This window comes from Folsomia candida, unplaced genomic scaffold (genome assembly GCF_002217175.1).
Source record: "Folsomia candida strain VU population unplaced genomic scaffold, ASM221717v1 Fcan01_Sc004, whole genome shotgun sequence".
Taxonomy (NCBI): Eukaryota; Metazoa; Arthropoda; class Collembola; order Entomobryomorpha; family Isotomidae; genus Folsomia; species Folsomia candida.
In genome coordinates this window covers 8,882,625-8,904,043 of record NW_019091196.1, presented here as the reverse complement: position 1 = coordinate 8,904,043, position 21,419 = coordinate 8,882,625, and the positions used below count along the sequence as shown (strand labels likewise).

The following is a 21,419-nucleotide window of genomic DNA, read 5'->3' as shown; positions in this document are numbered from 1 at the left end:
AGCATTGCCCATTTGGCGATAACTGAGATTGGCCAGCGAGCCAGAAACCCTGCCCACTGCGCCCAAACTATGTATGCCCACAAAGAAATACAAAGGAGAACCATAATGGATGGACATTCACATACACGACATAAAACCAATCAATCATTAGACTTGCTCCTTCATTAACGGAGACTGTCTGTGTCCTTTTACGGCCTTGTTCCTTTCAGGGAATGCATTTCGTGATGTATCGCACCACCTAAAAAAATAAAACCCGAGCCAAGCCAACGACGCCATCATGGATAATCATCCTTATGCACTAATGGGCAAACAATTAAGTATAATATGTGCAGAAAATGGCGCATTAGAGGAATATGTAATTTTATGCATTAAGTATGTCGCAAAAAAATGGCACTGCTACATACGTCATAATTAAGTACTAATTATTATGCATATCAATTCAGATCGTGAGATAATTACATGTTGAGCTTGTGATCACTTAACTCATATCCTCGCTAATAATATGAATCAATCAATATTGACTCACTTTAGTTGGGAATAAATTAGAAATTGTTGGTAATTGTTGCACCGTGGTGAGAGGATGGCTTATTGCCAATTATTGCGGAAAGAAATGTAAAGTAAAGATTGTTTGATACAGTTTAGTTAGCGAAGCAGTATTTGCGAACAGATCTGGTTTTGGATGTTAGCTTGGTCTAGGTTTGATTGAAATAATAATGGTTACATGTAGGAGGAAAAAGGTGGTTAGTTACGTTACTCACTAAATTATTACTCATCATCTCCTCATCCGATACATCTAACCCATTCATTAAGTAAATACTCCAACAATGGATTAATTGTTTTGCATCATATTTGCCGGAATGTTGGTTGAGATTTGCACGAGATAAATTATTAAGTGGTGTGCGTAAAAGAATTCGTGTTTTTTAGCACGTTTGTTAAAAACGAAACAATTCATGAGAATGATTTATTTTAATGCTTACAGATTACGATTTTCGTTGGATTTCTACCAAAAAAACAACGAGCGAGTAATAAATTTGTCTAAAATTCGGTATTATGAACTCGAAATTCATCGACTCCATGCTTCCGAAATATGGTGGCGGTGATTCCTCCGGGGTCGGGGGGAATTCTGCCGTGAATTACTCCTCCGCCATGGCCGCGGCTGCCAGGATGTATCCGTACGTGTCGATGGGTCAGCAAAGTCCGTTCGCTGCAGCCGCTGCAGCCGCCGCGGTGGCCGCATCAGGTGGCCTGGGCGGATTTGGTGGTCATCTTGGTGCAGGTGGGGATCCTAATGACAAGTCTTGTCGATATAATCCTCCGTCAGTTGCTGACTCTATGCTCAACTATAACTTAGCAGCAAATGCTGCTGCCGCAGGTCACAATAGCGCCGCCACAGCGGCCGGTATCACCCACTCGATCGCGGCAGCAGCCCAGTTTTATCATCAGGCAGCCGTTGCAGCCTCGGGAGGAGATCCGATGGGTGGCCAGTGTCCGCAAGGGGGACAAGGACTTCCGGATGTAAGACATTCAATAATTTGAAAATTAACAATAATTTTCATGAGAATCAGAATCCCGTTTTTGTGAAAATTGGCCAGTATATGTAACTTCAACTAATTATTTTGTCCATTTTCCAGATTCCAAGATACCCGTGGATGTCAATCACAGGTCAGTACGCAGCAATACTTTGATCCTTATGTTTTCTCCTACTTCCGGTTCATACATGCCCCTCTGCACCGCCACCATGATTTAATCCTGAAACTCATCTAGTGACTCTCTCGCTGACTCAAACGAAATGAGAGAACACGACCAAGATGACGCCTGACAGAAAGTCACGTCACTCTTTCTCTTTTTTGTGATTTGTGTTTTATCCCGTGAAAATAAATTGAGAACCAGCAACGAAACTAAATGGGACCCGAAATCGTCTCTCTAACGGGTTCTGTCCCCATTAAGAGATTTCCTAAAAGTTCATTAAGCCACATTTCCCCTGGATTTATTCTCAATACCAAATCCGCAAATCCTGCACTTTCATTTATTTACGAGCCACACATTTCACCAATTCAGCATCATTCCAACCATTCCTAAAAATGTTCCCATTTGTTTACTCCTCCGTCTTTATGTACATATCTCTTCTCTGGTCTCGATCCTCTGCGTTTCATCAACCGACCGACTTTTTTTTCGTATCACAAGATTTGAAAATTTTTCGGTTAAATATTTTGAAGGCTAGCAGTCAGTAGTCAAATCCATCCATCCGTTTATTTACTTACTTCTCAAACTCATTCCCACTCTTCTGGTTATCTTCACAAATGTCACATTTGATAGCTTTGAATTGAAGTAATTGGCTGTTCTCTCTCTTCCTTGATTCGATGCGGGATAGTAATTTCTTTCTTTTTGCATTCGTGCGGTTTAATGTAAGTAATGTCGACTGACAAAGTCTCTCATGTACGCGTTACTTATGGACTATGTTGGCCTCCGACCCAACCATTCAGCCAACCTTTTATTTATTTATGGACCACTTTTGGCAATCTACCAGATTTTTACGGTTTTAACGACCATACGACGTCTCTCTTACAGCAGCCATGCATGCCTCCTAATAACGCAGCCTCTCCGTTCTTTCTCTCTCTGGAATGGATTAAATAACCCAAACGCCCAAACAAATATCACATTTTGATACTGCTTCTCCTACCATTTACATACATAGTTATAGTTATACTCATTCATCCTTTCCGATCCACTCACTTTTTATGAAGACATGCAAACTCTCATCAAAGTTGGTTGAGCAACACTAAATAAAATTGGGTTTAAATTTAAATCCGTTTAAGCTCAAATTGGTGCAGAGGATCATCATCATTATCATTGACATGGTTCCTCGTGGCAATAAAATTTCTATAAGAATGTTCCCAACTTTTGTGTGAGTAAGAAACCAAACTAAAAAAAATCTTTGGCCTTTGACCCTGATGGTGATCATCCAATAACACGATACACAATACAATGCTAAAAGTTGTGGTCTGCTATTTGGTCTTCTTCTAATGCTGTGTGGTTTGGCAATAAAGGGAGATTTTGAATGGATCTAAACGACCAATCCAGTCTGGTTTGCTGTCACTTTACTTGCTCCTGCAATAGGCAATTTCTTCTCGTAAATGCGAAACTAAAAACCAGACCTGGTCAAGCAGACTGTTGACCATTGAGCATCACATCCCTCGTTATGGGACAGCTCTTCCAAAAGTAATGGTGGAATTAATGGGAGAGTCGAATTGTACTTAATTTATTTAATTATTCAATTTACTCTGCAGAAAAGAATCCTGTTCGGCTGAATTGAACTTATCAGCATCCCCTCTGAATAATAATTATAATAAAGAATGACAAGAATGACATTACATTAATAATTATAAGAGACATTAACATTATTGTGGAAATGGTGGTGCTTATGTATGCATATCTTCTTCTTCAACCCGTTTCACCTGTCCGTTCTTGCATGCACAGGATGTGAGGAGGATTATGATACAACTAAATACTTAACATGACGAGACCAATGGAGACCAAAAAGCAAATGGTCAAGTAAAGCCCGTTATCTTTAATTTTATTCATTTTATTGCATTAACAACTACTTTATTGCGGCACAATCGCCTATAAACGTCTTTATAAAGTTGGATGGCAGAGCTTCAGTTAGGGCCAAATCTTAGCCTATAGGGTAGCGCGACCCTTCTTATAATCCATTCACTTTTATTTATAACACGATCGACCCAAGTTGATTGGTCAGTCACAATCTCACCCTTCGAATAAGGGGCAGTTAATATTGAAGGAGTTTAAAGGATTAAAATAAATGCTGCAGTCAAATGAAATTGATTTTACTACTAGTCCAATTTAAATTGAATTCTTTCATGAAATAGAAGAAAAAACGTGTTTCTACAATCGTGATGTATAGTCAGGCCGTTGAGGCATGTGCTGCTAGATATCACATGTCAGCAATTTTGTGTAAATTTGTTCCCTGTTGTGGTCAACTTTTCATTCACGTCCTGGTTTTATGGCACTGTTTAAACAATTGTGAAAATTATTATTGTACATACGTTATGTGCAGATTTATATGTACAACAATCATGGTAAAATATTTAGTTTTGTGTGAATTTTGTATCAAGCATGCTTTTTAGTTTTATTTATTATTTTAGGTTTTAAATAGTTGATGAATTTGAGTAGTATGTCAGTTTCATAGTCACGACTTAGTTATTTTTTAATGCGACAAAAAATACATAATTTTAGAGTATATGAGATCTTTCCATTCTGCTATTTTTGTAGCGAATAATTGTTTATCGATGGAAGGACTTTTTTAGAAACTTAGAAATTAGGTTTAGACGTGCTAAAAAATCGCAGATTTGTGGTACATGTAATACGAAACTTGTTATTAATTGTATTTATTTTTTCAAGTTAATCCATGAACCACGTAAATTAGTCTAAAATATTATACAACGGCCTATTGACAGAGTATGTATAATTATCACACCACTTTGACAAAATCTGCAATTAAGATCAACTATATTTCATTCAAATATTTCGTTAGCGGCGTCGATATCATACATTTTGAGCATATTCAATTCATAAATCCCTGCAAATATACATAACTGCGGTTTGAAACCCGATACGGAACCCATTTTTGGCAACATTGTCATATATATTATGATTATCAAGACGAATCCCCATTAAGATCTGTCCTCACAAAATAATGGCTATAACTACGTGTCACTTAATCAGTACTCATTACTCTGAGCTGTATTTAATGTGGCGATTTGTTAACTCGGCGAGAAGAAGGAAGTACACGCGTACATACGTACGTACGCCTGATACATTTGGATCATATATCATCCTCGTACGTACTTTCATCCCTACATAAAAAAAATATAATGCAACATCTCTTCAGTCTGACTCTGACCGTCGTCGTCGTCGTCGTCGAGATGACCATTTTTATTGAAATGGATTTCATTTTATGTCCCATCAACCAAGTCTCCCTCTCGTCAAGTCAACTCATCCCACTTCATCATCACACTCTCTCCATTATATTATTTGGTCATGTCATGCAACCACTAACAGAACAACACACAGAGCAACTTGATATTTGTTCAGTTTGCTTTACATTATTATTTTGTGTGCGCTGTTTATGTTTTAGTTTATCCGTCCGTGGTGTAGTTTGGTGCGTTTAGTGTTATGTTGTCACACGCAGATTTTATTATTTTATGCCTTGACGAGACGAAAGGTCAGATCGGCGACCGTCTAAAAAATATAGGAAGATAAAAAATAGTGTAAAAATTAGAAAAGCAATTTTGGAAATGATATTGCATCCTGTGGAGTTTTTTTTACATTGTGGAAATCGATCAGTTATTTGTTAGAAAGAAATTATGTTATGTTTATGATTCTCTTTGGTAGACCACCAACCGATGAAATTACTAAAGGTCTACTTTGCATTTTTAACAATGATATAAAATAAAATTTTATTTACGATTTTTGAATACAGTTTAGCGTAATCTTTTTTGCAGTTATATTTAAGGGACATTAAAGTCTTCTGTTTTTACAATTTACAATTTACTTACCTTTCCAATTGCCATTACGAGCAAAAATTAATTTCACCCTTGCCAAATTCAGCAGCATCGTATTAATTTTATTAGTCATTAATTCAAAATTAAATAAATTCAAGGCATCAAAAACAGTGAGTGAGGAATAATTACTATTTAAGGGACTGATTTTAAGCTACTTACCAAAAAACATTATTACGACCTTGTTTCGCCTTAACCCTGATTTTATTTACTTACCTGAACCTTTTTTACATTGTCATTTTTTTATTGCTGCCAACGCTGATTCTAGTTATTTTTACATGATACGAAGGCCTCGTCAATCACACAACATTATTATTTCATTTCATTTGCTACTTAATGAACTCACAACAATTACTGGCGCCCATCTGGACGTACATACATACACGAGTATAATTTGTGGTTATTGCGCATGTATGTACCATAAAATTACAATTTTACATATTTACCATTTCATTCTGATCATCAAGTATTACATGAAAAATTACGTGAGTCATAAATTACGAGCAAAATACTCATCATGAATCACACAAATTATTAGTGTTGGCCTTGACTAATCGGAATACAACAATCAACTCTAATTAACTGACTCTGTCCAGATTTTCGTTTCGCTGTCTCAATTTATTTTACGCATATAAATATTTGCACAAAAAATGTGTGGGTTTTTAGCAGAGCATAATATCATCGATGCGGATCTATGCATATAGTTTTAACGATTTTAAATCTAAAATCCTTCCAACTATAAAAATAAGCATTGTATCATTAATGCTCCTAATTAAGACCATTATTCTACTGTAGAGTAACACCATTTCGTAAATATCCATGCGAGATACACACATAAACTTTGTACGTATGTAACTAAATGCCTTTTGCAGATGTTGTTTCTCTTCATGTGAGATGATGTCGGCCATTATTAGCGTGTGCTCTGGAGGGGTACGTTGCCTTCCAGAGAAACCAATAATAAACCGACTCACACTTTTCCCATCATATCCATCCGTTATGCAATAGAAGCAGAATTCTAGGCAGTTGGACACGTGATATAGCAACCCCTTCCTCGCATGTGAAGTGCATAATGCTTCACGTAATATTACATCAGGGAATGACTATTGCATCGGAATCTTGCTCCCTGCATGCACCACGCACGGCATGGAGTTCAAAAACTTACCTAAAGCTTGGTCAATCTATATATTTGTATGTAGGCAAGTTCGTATAAGAACCAAAAATCAACCCTCCTCCGATCCTCTTAAAGCTCTCCCTTCCACGAATTTTGGTCGTGGTGATGATGCTACTGCATTGTCAAGAAGACCAAGCAAAAAATGGATGCTGACTGGAAAATCCTCCTTCCGTTATAAATTCTGTATTTATAAACAGAACTATTTTTTCGATGGTTTAATAACAACGGAAAAGTCGTATTGTTTAAAGACTGTTTAGCATAATTGATTAAATTTTCCGCAACGAAAAAATGTATGTATTTATTATCCTCACCTCTTCTCGCATGGGTAGTATTATGTAGGAAAGGTATGCATTTATGTGCGCATTGAGTGGCTCATATAGTAGGAAAAATGTATGTTTTATGAGGTATAAAAGCGGCCAGTTAGCTAATCCTAATAGTCCAAGGTGAGTTAGAACTTAATAAAAGGAGAGCAATCAAAATTTTAACGGGTACAATAAACACAAACCTAATGTCTCCATTAAAATTTTAGTTATGCATGTAAGCGCAGAAGTCTGACTGCATACCTGGATCGTTATTTGGACAAATTTTGCACATACGTTCCATACTTGGAGATGAATTATTGTTATATGTACACTTTTTTTATGCAATAGAGTTTTTAATTCATTCATGGAGATGTGCCACTGCTACTGAAGTTGATACGTAGTTAGATAATAAAAAGACTCATTTTTGCGGTACCACTGACTGAGCAGTAATTTATGCATGCTGTTTTAGAACTTTGTTAAAATGGTGGAGAAAAAAATAAGTAAAAAAGAACTTGAACCGGAACGTGTTATTATTACGTATGGATTCCTATATGACCACTGTTTAGGCTTAGAAACTTCGTATTTCTTCTTCTCCTTCTCTCTGGCTGGATATCAATTTTGCTATCTATCTCCAATTCAAACGCGTTGCTCATTCTCATAAATTTGAACTAATACTTTTTATACGGCGCCTTATCGCTACTTCTGGCAAAATTAATATGTACGGTACGAATTCTTAGTAAAGAAACTTCTTCCATCGCTCCTTGTACATTGTCAGAGAGAGAGGAGGATAAACCCATTTGTGTACTTTTAATGAAGGAAGTGAGCCCATTACGATGTTTGTTTTCCCATTAAAACGTGTTTTACTTTCTGCATTAATAATAAATCATCCAACCAAACCTTACTTTTCAAACGTTACAAACTAAGCATGCACCCAAATCCCACCGAGCGACTATGGATGGAATGGACGTCTTGATAAGCATACATGTGTACTTCCACGATATACATCCTGCCTCCATTTTTTTTTACACGGGTCTTGTTTCCACATATCTCGTCTTATATTGAATTATTATTTTCTTCTATGCTAGTCGATTTTTTATAAGGTTGACCATAGTCGTCGTCTCTTTGGGAATTTGTGTACCTCAAGTCGTGTGTACGTATCCGTTTATTAGCTCCAAACAATTCCTGATTTATTTATTACCCAGGTTTAAAAAAATATATTCTGATGATTTTATGACTTTTCAATCTTTGGATCAAATAGCATTGCGTGTTTGGGTTGATTGTGTCATAATCTTCGACAGTATCGTATGCATGACATGACCTGACTGGTGGGGTGCCTGGCTAGCTGACTAGCTGGCTGGCTCATGGCTGGATGATATCATATCATGCCATTCTCATGAACATTTAACTTTTGATCTGAATGTCGATATTGGCAAACAACTTTTTCCCGTGCAATTTTTATTGGGCTAATTTATAATGAGTTTTATTACATTAAGAGAGAGAGCAAGATGAGTTTAATCATCATCATGAGAAAGATTAAGTTGATAAGGGGAAGTCGACAGGTCGTAATACCAATGTTTTAAATTAAGGATTGCAATTGTAATTCACCTTTTATTCAACATTTTTAATCCAAATGGTAAAAAATTCTTCTAATGGAATCATCCCTTGCAAATATTAAGTGAGTAAACATGTATAAATGATAACGAAAAACCCACAAAAATTAAACTTTCAATGCAAATCTGGTACAAGTTGGTATCAAGAAATCATTTTGACAACTTTATTACTTTTGCCGAGCTGATTCTTTCTCCAGTCGAGGCACGAATCCATAAATCAAATCAGTTAACTTTCTTAACTCTTGTCATCTTGTGTAATATTTAACCTCGTAAATTTTTAACTTTCTTGTTGTTTCTCATACACCGACATCATTATTTCAATATTTATGGTTCGGTCGGGGAGTTCTGCATAAAATGAGTTTGTCACGTTGGAAGAGTAGCCTCATTTTTAATTGAGTTGTGGAAGCCACAAAATTTGCTACTCGTTACGTAAAAAGAAGTGGTCATTACTTTAAAAAGTAAGGAAGGAAAAAAAATATTTACTTATTTTTCTACTGTTGACGTCTCAATTTCTTTTAGCATTTGATCCAGTTAATTTTTATTGCTATAAACATGCCACAAATTTACTGGTCCAAATAATGTTTTATGGATGTATTAAATCGATTGATAAGATAGATTCGATTCATGAAATTGCCTCAATTTTCAATCATTTTATTGAACCAAGTGGTATTTATCATCACGTTTTAACGACTTGTTTAATAGGTTGGTTATTATTGGGACATTTTTGGATTTATGGGATGCATTAATTTTTTGGGTAAAAAAAATGGAGCTTGACGGATAAATCTTTAAAGTAATGCGCCTTTCTTTTATGTGATTCTGACGTATTTATAAAAAGTAAAATCGTCCCAAATTTGTTATCTATTGGACCGAATGATGGAGTCACAGTTAGCGCGGTGATAATGTCGTCGTCGTCGCTTTTGTTCTTCCAAAAATAGAAACCTTTCCACTTTCATGGAAAAGTAGGAGAGTAAAAGATAAAGCGAATGATATTATGAAAAGATGGATGCATGGATAAGAGCTCATCTCCTAAAACTTTTCCACTTGTTTATTCGCACCCTAACAAAAACAAGGTTTCTCTAAAAAAAATCTTGTTGCTGGAATCTCCTCTTTTATTTTCTGGAGTTGTCATTATTCCGTCAACTAGTCATTGAGGGTGCATTAGCTGGCTGAAATTTCTTCGACAACTGCACCTTCACCAGTTGAGAGGCATGTCTTGATGGGAAGTCGAAAGCAGATAAATATCAAATCGACATAAAAAGTCAGACTTTAACAGATTCATTTGCAACTTCTCGCAAGTAGATAAAATTTGTATTATGCTATTTTTAGTTGAGAAAAAAAATCTACATAATTTTCCCTTAGTTTTAAATACCAGAGAATAATTATGGTGTGGCAAACTGGGATGAAATTGAGACTTTCAGACAGGTATGTAAATAAATAGGTGACGCATCCTGGAGTTGAAAATGTAATGAAGAAATTCAAAATTGACGAATTGCATCTTCCATTTCGAGGCTAAAAAGGCAACCCTGCTGGTCCTAAATATGAGTAATTTATGAAGAGTGAGAATACCCATTGCGAGAGATAAGTCCCAATTCGACATTATTTCACGACTTGGATGGAGATGGAGGAGGGTGCGAGTTGGTCGGGTTTCTTTCCATCCCTCCTCCTACAAAATTTAATTTTTAAACTTTAATTACATCAACATTTCCCATTCCCATATCCAACCAACTACCTATACGGACCGGCTGACAGAAAGTTTCAAAGTCGTATATTTTCTCGAGCAGATGTTGTTGGTTGTCGGGTTGGTTGAAAAGAATAGATGTAATTTGTAATTCGTTACGTAATTCAAGTCTGTTCTACTTCCTCCCTCCGCCCAAGTACTAATTATCTATGTACGAGGGTAAAAACGACGAGACGTTCTCAAGGTGATATGATGTCGCTGCACAAAGTTGACTTGTAATCTGACTAATAATCATTAGTTCAAGTTAGTCGTTGGTAGTTGTCGTCTCGGTTTTTGAGTTTTCTTTCCTTTGGTCATGCCATGGTTGGCTGGATTGGATTATTTTGTGGAGGCAGATGGGGGTTTAAAATTGGGTACAAAATTTCAAAATGTGGTATTCTACACGGTTTAATGTTATTTATTGTGGAATGTAGAAGACGTAACGGAATTTCTGTAGTGCTTAATTTACAAGAAATTATTTTGCAAATTGTTTTTTGCTAGTTGTACTAAATTTCTTCATTTCTTGGTTGAATTGTGGGGTTGAGATTTTAAATTATACAAATTATAGATGTACGTACTGCATCAAACCTACCCGGCTGATTGCGACATAGACATTTCGCATTTTGTTAGACAACAGTAAATATAACTTACTCGTACATAATACTTTGTTGTTTTACTGCACATTTCATTCATCATAAAAATGTCTAAATTTCACCATAATTCAAAACTCAAAAGTTAGCATGGCCCACAAATGAGGCAATTTGTAGAAATTAGCTAAATCCAAATTGGTCATAAGGGTAAAATAATTTCTAAACTGACAGTAACTAAATCCTGTTTCTCTCACATTTTTTCCATATTCAAGTTCAAACCAATTTTCTTGATTGCAAATCACTTAATTTTCAATGTTGTTGGTCGAATAAAATGCGAGATTCTCGTCTCTCCATTACATTTTAGTAGCTCATCTGCAATGTTCGTTCGTTGTGTGTGTGTAATCACATAAATTGTGACCACACATGAAGCAGATCGAGGATAAATTTCAAATTCAGGTTTAAACGAATTCAAATTAAATGAGGCGAATTTTTCGCCAGCAATAAGTCACGACTGACAGAAAATTTGTTGCAGGTTTCATTTCATTAAATTCCTACGTGCGGCTGAATATGTAAACGTGGAATCATTTCATCTTCTTATCCTGCTGCACCACAGTATTTGAGACGATATTACTAAAAATTTGTGTATGAAACTGTAGCACAAAATGACTCCTCGGTTTTTGTCGAGGTCTTCTTCTCTCTCGTTTTATTGCCACTTTCAGCCCAAATTATTGTCCCGAACGGTTTTTATTCAGCTCCAAATTGCATACGCTCCATCTTTTCTATGCATGCAGACTATTCGCCGATTGTATTCTACTCCATTGTTGTACCACGTTTCTCGTTTGCTCTTTGCTTGGTATTTTATTTTATTTTATTCCACAACAATATTTCACCACCACAACACAACCACATTTATCTACCAACCACACCACCATGCTGGATGGTGTGGCATCTTCTTATGTAAGAGGAAAATTTGCAGTTTCAGCATCAATTTTGATACAATTTATATGCCCAGGCCCACAAGTCGGGAGAGAATGTGCTCGTAAAAGCTGTAAAAGTTATAAAACCTGAAAAACGCAGTAACGAATCACTTTTTATCTGACTTTTGCAACCTCAAAAAAATACACAAAAAATGTCTTGTTCAAATTTTGGGTTGTATAACATTTAAATTGCGGAGGTTGTAGTGTGTACGAAACGACGAGTGGAAATATTTTATATCCAAACTTGGAAAAAAAGTGTTAGTGCGACCTTGACTTTAGAAGACAATTACACACAGCGTATTTTTTTAACCCGAACGTAACTTTTAAAGGAAGTGTTCCTCTTTTGTGAAAAGGATTTATTTGTGTCCAGCCAAGTATTGAGAGAGCCACATTTATTATATGAATCCCATCATGATCATCTGTCTGTCCAGAAGAAGACCAGCAGTTGACCAGCACCAACTTAACCCTCTGCAATGCTGAGTGAGCACTAAAATAGGGATGAAATGTGTGAAAGAGTCCGTTTTAAATCCCTTTTTACCTCTTTTGTCCCATTTCCACCCAACAAAATCCTTCTTCTTTATTATTGAGTGACAGCAGAAGCGACGAGTTTTTCGTCTTTTTTGTCCATTTGTCTCTTCGTTTACGACGAAGACAAAGTACGATGAGGAGGGTTGCAGAGCACCCTCGCATAAACACTATTTTTCGTATGAATATCTCTTCTCGTGGTGATCCCCATTTTTTTAGTGTCATCCACAATTTAAATCAAATTCAGCCGATTTTTTGGTAAAATTTAACAAAAACTTGACCTGTTTCGAACTTTTGTGTGAGATTAAATTTTGCAAAATGTGCACGAAAATTCTCCGTTTATTGTCACATGACCCTTATAAATCTGAAAATTGTACCAGGAATGTAATAATATTCATGTGTCCGTATTTAGAGAAAAGAGCATGTCTTTTCCATTTTGCTATAATGTATGCGCCGTAGTTGGTCGGTCGGTCGGTTCTCGGAGTGAGTGCATGAGGAGAAAGAAAGTATCCACATTTGGCCCAAGCACCAATTTAATTCTAGGACTGAGATGGAAATGCGGGTAATTTTCTCCCTTCTCTAGACTTCATTTCCCTCTTTTTGCAATGGGTAAATGCAAATAAAGTTTGAAAAATACTCTAGGAAATAGTTATTCAAAAGCAAGAAGTTTTATTAAATAAGAATATAATGAGAATTACATATGGCAATAACAGATCAAAAAACAATGAATTGAGTAGATTGGAGGATTAGTTAATCTACCATATTTCCATCAGCATCAATACGGGGAAGAGGAGGCATCACAAACGTGGGGGTCCATCCCGGAAATGGGGCCACCTGGTAAGTAGTAGAGGAAGGAGCAGCAGGAGCTCCAGCAGAAGAAATGGCAGCTTTGGCAGCAGCTACTGTAGCAGCCGCGACTGCTGCATCCGCGTGCTTCTGCAGAGCAGCAGCAAGTTTGGCAGCAGACTCTTCTGGAGAGTAAGGACAATTGCTGAAAATTTAATAAAGTTTAAATTAGCGAACCAGTTGGACTAAATTTATGTACTAAAATTAGATAATTACTTTGCAAGATGCCCCCGCTCCTTGCAAAGTGCACATTTCCTCCTATCTGTAACAAAATTAAAAAAATTAACAGTAATTTTTCATTAAATAAACTTCATACCTTTTTTGGCCACGCCACCAAAACCTCGACCTCCTCTACCGACAAATCCACCTCTTCGGTCTCCAACACTTCCAAAACCGCCGCGTCCTCCATGACCGAATCCACCACGTCCTCTGAATCCACCACCACCTCGGTCCCCAACAAATCCACGACCTCGGCCACCACGATCTCCACCACTAAATGATCCTCCTCGACCACCACCATCACCAAGAATCGCACGACGCAGGCCCCCTGCTTGTCCTTTGTAACTGAGTTCCATGTAATCATCCATCTGAGAATGAAGAAAAAAGAGATCTAGCTTTAATCTTTTGCTAACCTAGCTTTATTATATAGTTTTAATAAACTTACCTCTGAGGAACGACCAACAGCGAAGAAGAACAACGAAATAAGAATCCAGATTATGCTTCTCTGTAGAAGGAGCAGATAATTCCAAGATTGCTGCAAATCATTTCAGATCAAAACATAAACAAAAATTCTTTGCTAACCTAGCTTTATTTTTAATAATTTTATGAAATCTCATGAAAATATTACCTTAGGAAGCGACAACAAAAACTTTGATGAGGAGATGGAATTGACGACGACCAGGAGTATTTGGATGCTATTTGCTGTACAAAATACACGAATAATAATAATTATTATGCATTTGAAACTTGCCAAATAGTTAATTGTTAACTAAATAAAAATTACAATAAGTTGTCTTTCGGAGAAGACAGCCAACGTCCACCCTGCACGTGTGTTCAGAAGAAGTAAGCGAGTGAGCAGCAGTGGTGGTGGTGGTGACTGTGGCAAAACGTACTGAGTCCGAGTCTCGGCCAACCACTGCTGCTCACTCGCTTACTTCTTCTGAACACACGTGCAGGGTGGACGTTGGCTGTCTTCTCCGAAAGACAACTTATTGTAATTTTTATTTAGTTAACAATTAACTATTTGGCAAGTTTCAAATGCATAATAATTATTATTATTCGTGTATTTTGTACAGCAAATAGCATCCAAATACTCCTGGTCGTCGTCAATTCCATCTCCTCATCAAAGTTTTTGTTGTCGCTTCCTAAGGTAATATTTTCATGAGATTTCATAAAATTATTAAAAATAAAGCTAGGTTAGCAAAGAATTTTTGTTTATGTTTTGATCTGAAATGATTTGCAGCAATCTTGGAATTATCTGCTCCTTCTACAGAGAAGCATAATCTGGATTCTTATTTCGTTGTGGTGTCTTCTTCGTTGTTGGTCGTAAGGATCGAGGTAAATTATATTTATAATTTATTGAATATAATTAATTTAAATGAGTATTATTTATGTATTAAATGAAATTTAAAGCTAGGTTAGCAAAGTAGTCATATGAATTAATACTTGTTCATGTTTTGTAGGATTATGCCAATTACGCCATTTCCCTCGGGGATCGCTTTTCTTCCTGCCTTTCGCCTGTTTTTGTTATTAGATTAATTATTAATTTATATATATAGTTTTTGTCTTTTGTCCTAAACTGCTTTGTGCGGTTAAATAAAACTGCTTTGTGCGGTTCAGAAAATACTGCTTTGTGCGGTTTTAATAAATAACTGCTTTGTGCGGTCTAAATAAATAATTGTTCTGTGCGATTTATAAAATTGCAAAATGGCTCAAATTCTCAAATATCATTCTTGGAATGCTGATGGCATCACTGAAGAAAAAATTATAAAAATGATGCCTCATTGGAATGAAAATGACTTGATTTTTATTCAAGAAACTAAACTTCCAGCTTCAGACGAGCAGAAAATTGCTGACTTTTTAAAACAGCATTATGGATATAATTCCATTTTCCATTCATCAATCCAGTGGAAACAGACCCCACAAAATGGAGCTATGGCGTGGGTTTGTTTTATAAACACGTCAAAGTCCGTCGTATGATGCTTAGGTCATCAAATCCTAACCTACCACTAAATCCTGAAAGGCTCATGATGGTGAAGGTTGACTGCGATTTGTTAGATAAAGAGATACTGTTTTTCAATATCTATTTCCCATCAAACAATCGTAAGATTAAGAGGAGACCAGTTGAGCAGCAGAAATGGTTGCAAACTATTAAAGTTTTATGTAGAAAACATGAAGACGAACATTGCATTTGGCTCGGAGATTTCAATATGCAAAAATTGAAACCCAAAAAGAAACCAGACATCAGGTCGAAGTTGTTTGACCAACTTCAAAAAATCGTAAAGAAGTATGGTTTTCGAAATGTAGCAGATAAGTTGTGGAAACCAAACGTCTTTACTAGACATGCTCTACATGATTCTAACAAAGTTAATCACATCACTTCCACTTTGGACTATGTGATCACATCGAACTCCATACAAGACCTTAACCAAACTTGTGTTCCCTTGTATGATATGGATTTGAGTCTTAGTGACCATATCGATATAAGGTGTAGCAATAAAATTGCCACAGCTCAAGACCTTGCCATGCCATTTCTAGAAAGAATCGTTGTACACCCTCCAACTATTGCAAGAAACAAAGTTGTTAAGCTCAAGTGTGACGCCTGTGGATATGAACCAAAGGGTAAATGTGCCCGTGGCAACTTAAAAATGCACATTGCTAAATGTAATGGCACTAGACAAACATTGTGCCTTGATTGCAACAAAGAGCTCGGAAATCCTGGTAACTTGGCACGACACAAACTACATCAATGTCCGGGGGTGCCATATGTGACAGTTTGTGCAGACTGCGGCCGCGATTTCAAGTATCTTTCGAGCATTACAAGACACAGGAAACGGGGTTGCGCAGGCAAGGATCCTGTGTGCCCGAAGTGCAACAAACACTGTGGCAATATGGCTGGTTTGGCCCATCACAGAAGAGGTGGTTGTTAGAGTTTTGTACATGCAATACACTTGTTTTATTCTCGTAAAACTAGCCGATTTGTATTAATATTGATATAAAATACAAGACACTTTTTGAAATAATTATTAAATATGAACTAATAATTAAGACAATAATGTAAGAATTCTATTAGAATAAGTTCGACATACAAATATAAAAAATTTTACATAAATACTTTCGCTAGAGACATAATAAAGGTCACTTACACAGGAATGGTCTAATACATTGGCAATATGATTCATAAACTGAAGTCCTCATTTCGACAAAAGTTTCGCTCAGCTAAATCACCAAATGAATGTGAAATCCTAGCCAAATCAACTCTCTCTCTCGACCCCATCCATGCACCATGTTGTCCTCCAGACGGGTGTAGGAAACCGGTGGGTGAGTGGGTGTGGCATGGACGACCCGTTCCCCACCATCCCCGCTGCTGCTTGGTCCACGTCCATCTCATCCGATTCTGTTAGGGCAGCCATTAGAGGAGTTGCTACTTGGGCGGAATTTGATACTCGAACTGCTCCGTCTTACGATTATTGCCAGCCATTCCATTGTCTCTGCACTCACTGGTACCACCACGAACCACGAGGACTACCCGGGCATCATAGGAGAGAGGCAGAGCTCACCCTGTTTCTTCTTCCTTTCGCTGCTTCTGCGGAATCCAAATTACAAATTATGGAACAAAATGGTGCACTCCGCATGCCTCATATCACCAGACTTCATTTCCTCTCTCATCCACGGCAGCCTTTCTTATTTTCTTTTCCTACTTTCGTCCTCGTCATCATCGTCATCATGACATCACGACGAACCAAATCGAATAACCTTCGCTGCGTATGTATGCTAATCACATTAAGCAGAGTGTCCTCCAATTTCTTCTGGGCATCATTTAGAAATTTTAATAGAAAACGATTTTTTCTAAAAATTCGAAAAAAGTTTTTCAGATCAGATATCAAATTATGAAATTTGATACATACAGTACATACCTCTCATGTCTTGTGGTATGGATCTTGACGCGAGAGAAAGTCGCCTGGTCTAGAGAGTGAAATTGGTATACTGATGGGAGGCAGATGGGACCATTTTATGCAAATTTGGCCAATATCCCCGCATATGGAACCGACACGAGGATCACTTTGCCGGAGAGGCACTCCTCTTCCGCCATTCTAATAAATTTGATCCATCCACCCATCCATCCACTCGCTCAGCGCCGCTCAAAGGCTGCGCGCAATAAGAGGGCGATCTAGTTTCACAACAGAGCCGATTAATGGATTAGGTAAAGGCCTCCATTAATTTCGTAATGAGCTTCTCCGCAACCCATTCACGTAACGGGAACGGTGGTGCTGGGCAGATGCGGCCTTCTGATTTATTGCCACCACCATACCACCGCCACGATGGGAGAAAGTGACTCACTTTCATCTCACATCCAGCCCAGCAGTGGCACTTTCTCTCCACGTAATTGGACCCATACTGCAACGAGTATGAGTAGCCTGCTACCTGCCCAAATAACTTGGTCTAATCGTTCCTCCTCCGACCAGTTTTCCACATAAAACAAACTAAGCTGCACTTTCACTCTGATGCCATCAAGTGTGAGTGAGGCGGACGGACGGATGGACGTGCGTATGTATGTGGGTTCAGTCCACCCGAAATTATGACCACTTGCACTCACATATACGTACAGGACAAGAAGAAGGAGAGGGTAGTAGACGAACCAGAAGGAAAACGGAGAAAGTACGGAAAAAAAGAGAGAGGTTCATTCTCTCCTTCAAATCCAGAAGACTTTCTCTTCTTTATCTAATGGTCTGTTCACTCCGACCAGCAGCCATTTACACGGGACATGGACATGAGATAAAGGCAAATAGCCCTTCTTCGTGACTCGGCCTCGTACTACCACCGCGCCACCATCGTCATCATATAATGCGCCGTATTATGTATACTACCAATTCTTGGGCAAGTACACTTTCTCCTCATTTTAAATGTGTTTTGCTAATTTACTCGAAAATGGGATGGATGGAAGTGGGTGGAGTGGGATGATTTTTTTACATTTTTAAAAAGAAAGTAAGCTCTCAGAGAAAGGGTGAAAGTGTATGAGAGTCTGGATGAATCTCTGTGGAGGCAATTTCTTCCAGTCGACTTGTACTCGAGTGTGTAAAGAGAGGGAAAGGAGAGAAAGGAGACAAGTGTGAGTGGAGATGGTCATCCGGGTGTTTTTGGGGCTGTGGTGGTGCTGCTTAACCAAGTTGCTCTTCCACTTGAGCCCATTTCAACAACCTCATAAAACGCAAGGACAACTCAAACAACTCGCGTTCACCAAATTCAAGAGACCAGTAGTCCAAGGGAAAAAATCCTCACAAAAAATCGCCCACTTTCCTCATTTCGAGAAACATCAACCATCAACGGAGACGACCATTTCAAAAAAGAAAATCCACACGTTACGTCGCCACCTACGCAAAAAAAACTTTTTCAAAACATACTTTTACTTTTCTTCATTGCAATTTTACACTAGACAAGGAAAGTTTTTTTTTACCTGAAATGGTTTTAGAAATGTAGAATTTTACCATTTTTTTCGAAATTCCGACCTTATCTTGTACCCAAAAAATGTATTTTTTCCCTCTACATATCTCTCTCTTTATACATTCCGTATGTTTCATACGGAATGACACACCGGATTAGACCCGGGTGGGATAAAGTGCACTCTTGAGACTCGTCCAGAGCATCAGATTAGCCTTCACTTCTCTTCATTTCCTCCGACAGCCACTAATCCCACCAGCAGCAGTCTCACCACTCCTCTCCATCTCTGTCTTTTGCTCACGAACGACGAGGCTGGAAAATGGGATGGAAGAGAAAGAAGGAAAAATCCACATTCAAAATTTGAGACATGCTCTTATTTCTGGGAGAGAGTGTGCAATTTAATTAAAATTCTCGAGTCTAAATGGCCCCCAGTATGAGCAGAGAGGCGCCCATGAGTTGTTTTCTGGGCTAAAAAAATCCTCTGAAAGTGACACTTTTTCCAAGATAGCGTCATACAATGACAACCTCTCGAGTATTGAATGGCCTTTCTACACCGTTAGCTTCAGGCAAGACCATCCATTTTCTTCCTATATTATTCTCATACATTATACTGAGAGGCTTAAGCATGTCGCTCGTCCGGGTCACCCATACCCTCGGGTGACTGCTGGCATATTGCATAACCAGGCGGGATGGGTGTGACGAAATTGTGTGGATGCCCTGTGGAGAAAGTGAGCCTTTTATATGAACCAACGGCTGCTGATACGAGCTAATTCCATGGATGGATCTTTATGAGAATGAGGTTTAGAAATATGAGACACTTTTCCTCCAAATGTCCCAAACGACCAAAAAGTCTAATACACCTCGAAGACTACGGAGAGAGAGAGAGAGGACTTCTGCTATATCGCTAGGCTTGACTTGACAATATGATTATGCATAAATATTTAAAGTGGCTGGTGAGATGGTGGAGAAAGTGGAGATTAGTATGCCACATGCATGCCACTATTATACCTCAGCTACACGAGGAGTAATACAACTACCCTATCGCATCAAATTAAATGAACAACGCCATGGGCTCGTATTATGCAAGAAAGAAGAGTACTACATATTGTGTGGTGTTTGGTGGTGGATAGTTCTGGTTTTAGAAATCGAAAATTCCAGAGGCCCGATTTTCCAATTAACGGTTTTTTGTCCGCTTTTCATATAAATATTTATTTTTGGCATATATGTAAAATTGAAAAAAATTGCACTCTGTTTTTGAAATGATTCAAAAAGAGAGTGCATGATTTTGAATCATGCACCAGTTGGATTGGATGTTATGATGCGATGGTATGACCCATTCTGTAAATATGGAGGGAATTCGATTCCCAAAAAAGAAGAAACCTTCGACTGAGGAATGCCAAGGAATAGGCCGTTGTGCCGAATGGGAGGCGATTAGACGGTTTTAGATGGTCATAATTCAGCACAATGGGAAATCGAACTGGGAGAAAGTCCATCCGACTGAATTTCATTATTGCTTTTTCTATACATTCCACCAAATCATCATCATCTCCTCTAACGATTATTCTCAGAGAGAGAAACTTCCAATCCGACCGACGTTCTCTGTTTCGTCTTTGCCAACTTTCTCCACTTTCTTCCCTTTTTGGGATAAAAGAAAGGGTGTCCCTCAAAAAAGTCGACCAACCAAAAAACTAAAACTTCACCGTACAAACCTAACCTTTTTCCTTTGAGATGTCCACCCCTGCCAGCAACTTTTATACCAACCACCCTGTACACATCCCTACCTACATCTCGTCTTCCTACGCTTCGTGGTTAAGTAGCCGGCACGACGACGACGATTGCAATTGGTCGTCGTCTTTCTCTCCGAAGAAAAGGTAGTGAGTACATGGTGGTTCTTTTCGATTACAGAGGAAGGCCGAGTGTACTGTACAACCCCTTTTCGCCTCGATGTCACCGAATTTCGCATAAAAAATTGGAACCTTATATTTTGGTGAAAGGATCAATATAACGTAGCTATTATTAATTTATATGCAACCACACCCCCTTCAAAAATTGCGGAAGAAAATTGGCAAAAGTGAGAAAATAAATGTACACTCGGTACAAAAAGATTTAGACCCCAAGTTGCATTTGACATTTGACTTCCCCCTTGAATACGAACATTTTGATGCATCAAGAGTTTCAAAATTCGAAAATTGGCGGTTTTTTCACATACACATAAATCGTTAAAAAAATCATGGTAGCGGCCATTTTTAGTCTGACAACCTGATGCCAGATTTTTCTTCATGAGAAGAGCTACATTTTCAGCCTTGGTTGTCCGACTAAAAATGGCCGCTACCATGAGTTTTTTGGGGTCAAAGTTTCTGGGGGAGGCGCTTCATAAGGCAAGAGCCGTAGCAAGGCAGCTTATGCAATAATGACATGTATATAATAAATAGCCAAAAAATTTAAAA

At 37.9% G+C, this 21,419-nt stretch overlaps 1 protein-coding gene across 3 annotated transcripts in view; it reads left to right on the top strand.

Moving 5' to 3' along the window:
- The window catches only part of LOC110848892 (homeobox protein abdominal-A homolog), a 40,520-nt gene that overhangs the window by 1,940 nt on the left and 17,161 nt on the right, over positions 1 to 21,419 (top strand). The window contains exons 2-4 of one of the 3 annotated variants that reach the window (XM_035850692.1): positions 980 to 1,276; positions 1,352 to 1,515; positions 1,632 to 1,662. In XM_035850692.1, coding sequence (XP_035706585.1) covers positions 1,051 to 1,276; positions 1,352 to 1,515; positions 1,632 to 1,662 — 421 coding nt within the window. In that variant the 5' untranslated portion in view covers positions 980 to 1,050. Of the gene's footprint in view, positions 1 to 979; positions 1,516 to 1,631; positions 1,663 to 21,419 lie in introns of all 3 variants that reach the window. The other 2 variants (XM_022096236.2, XM_035850691.1) reach the window with 2 other exon arrangements.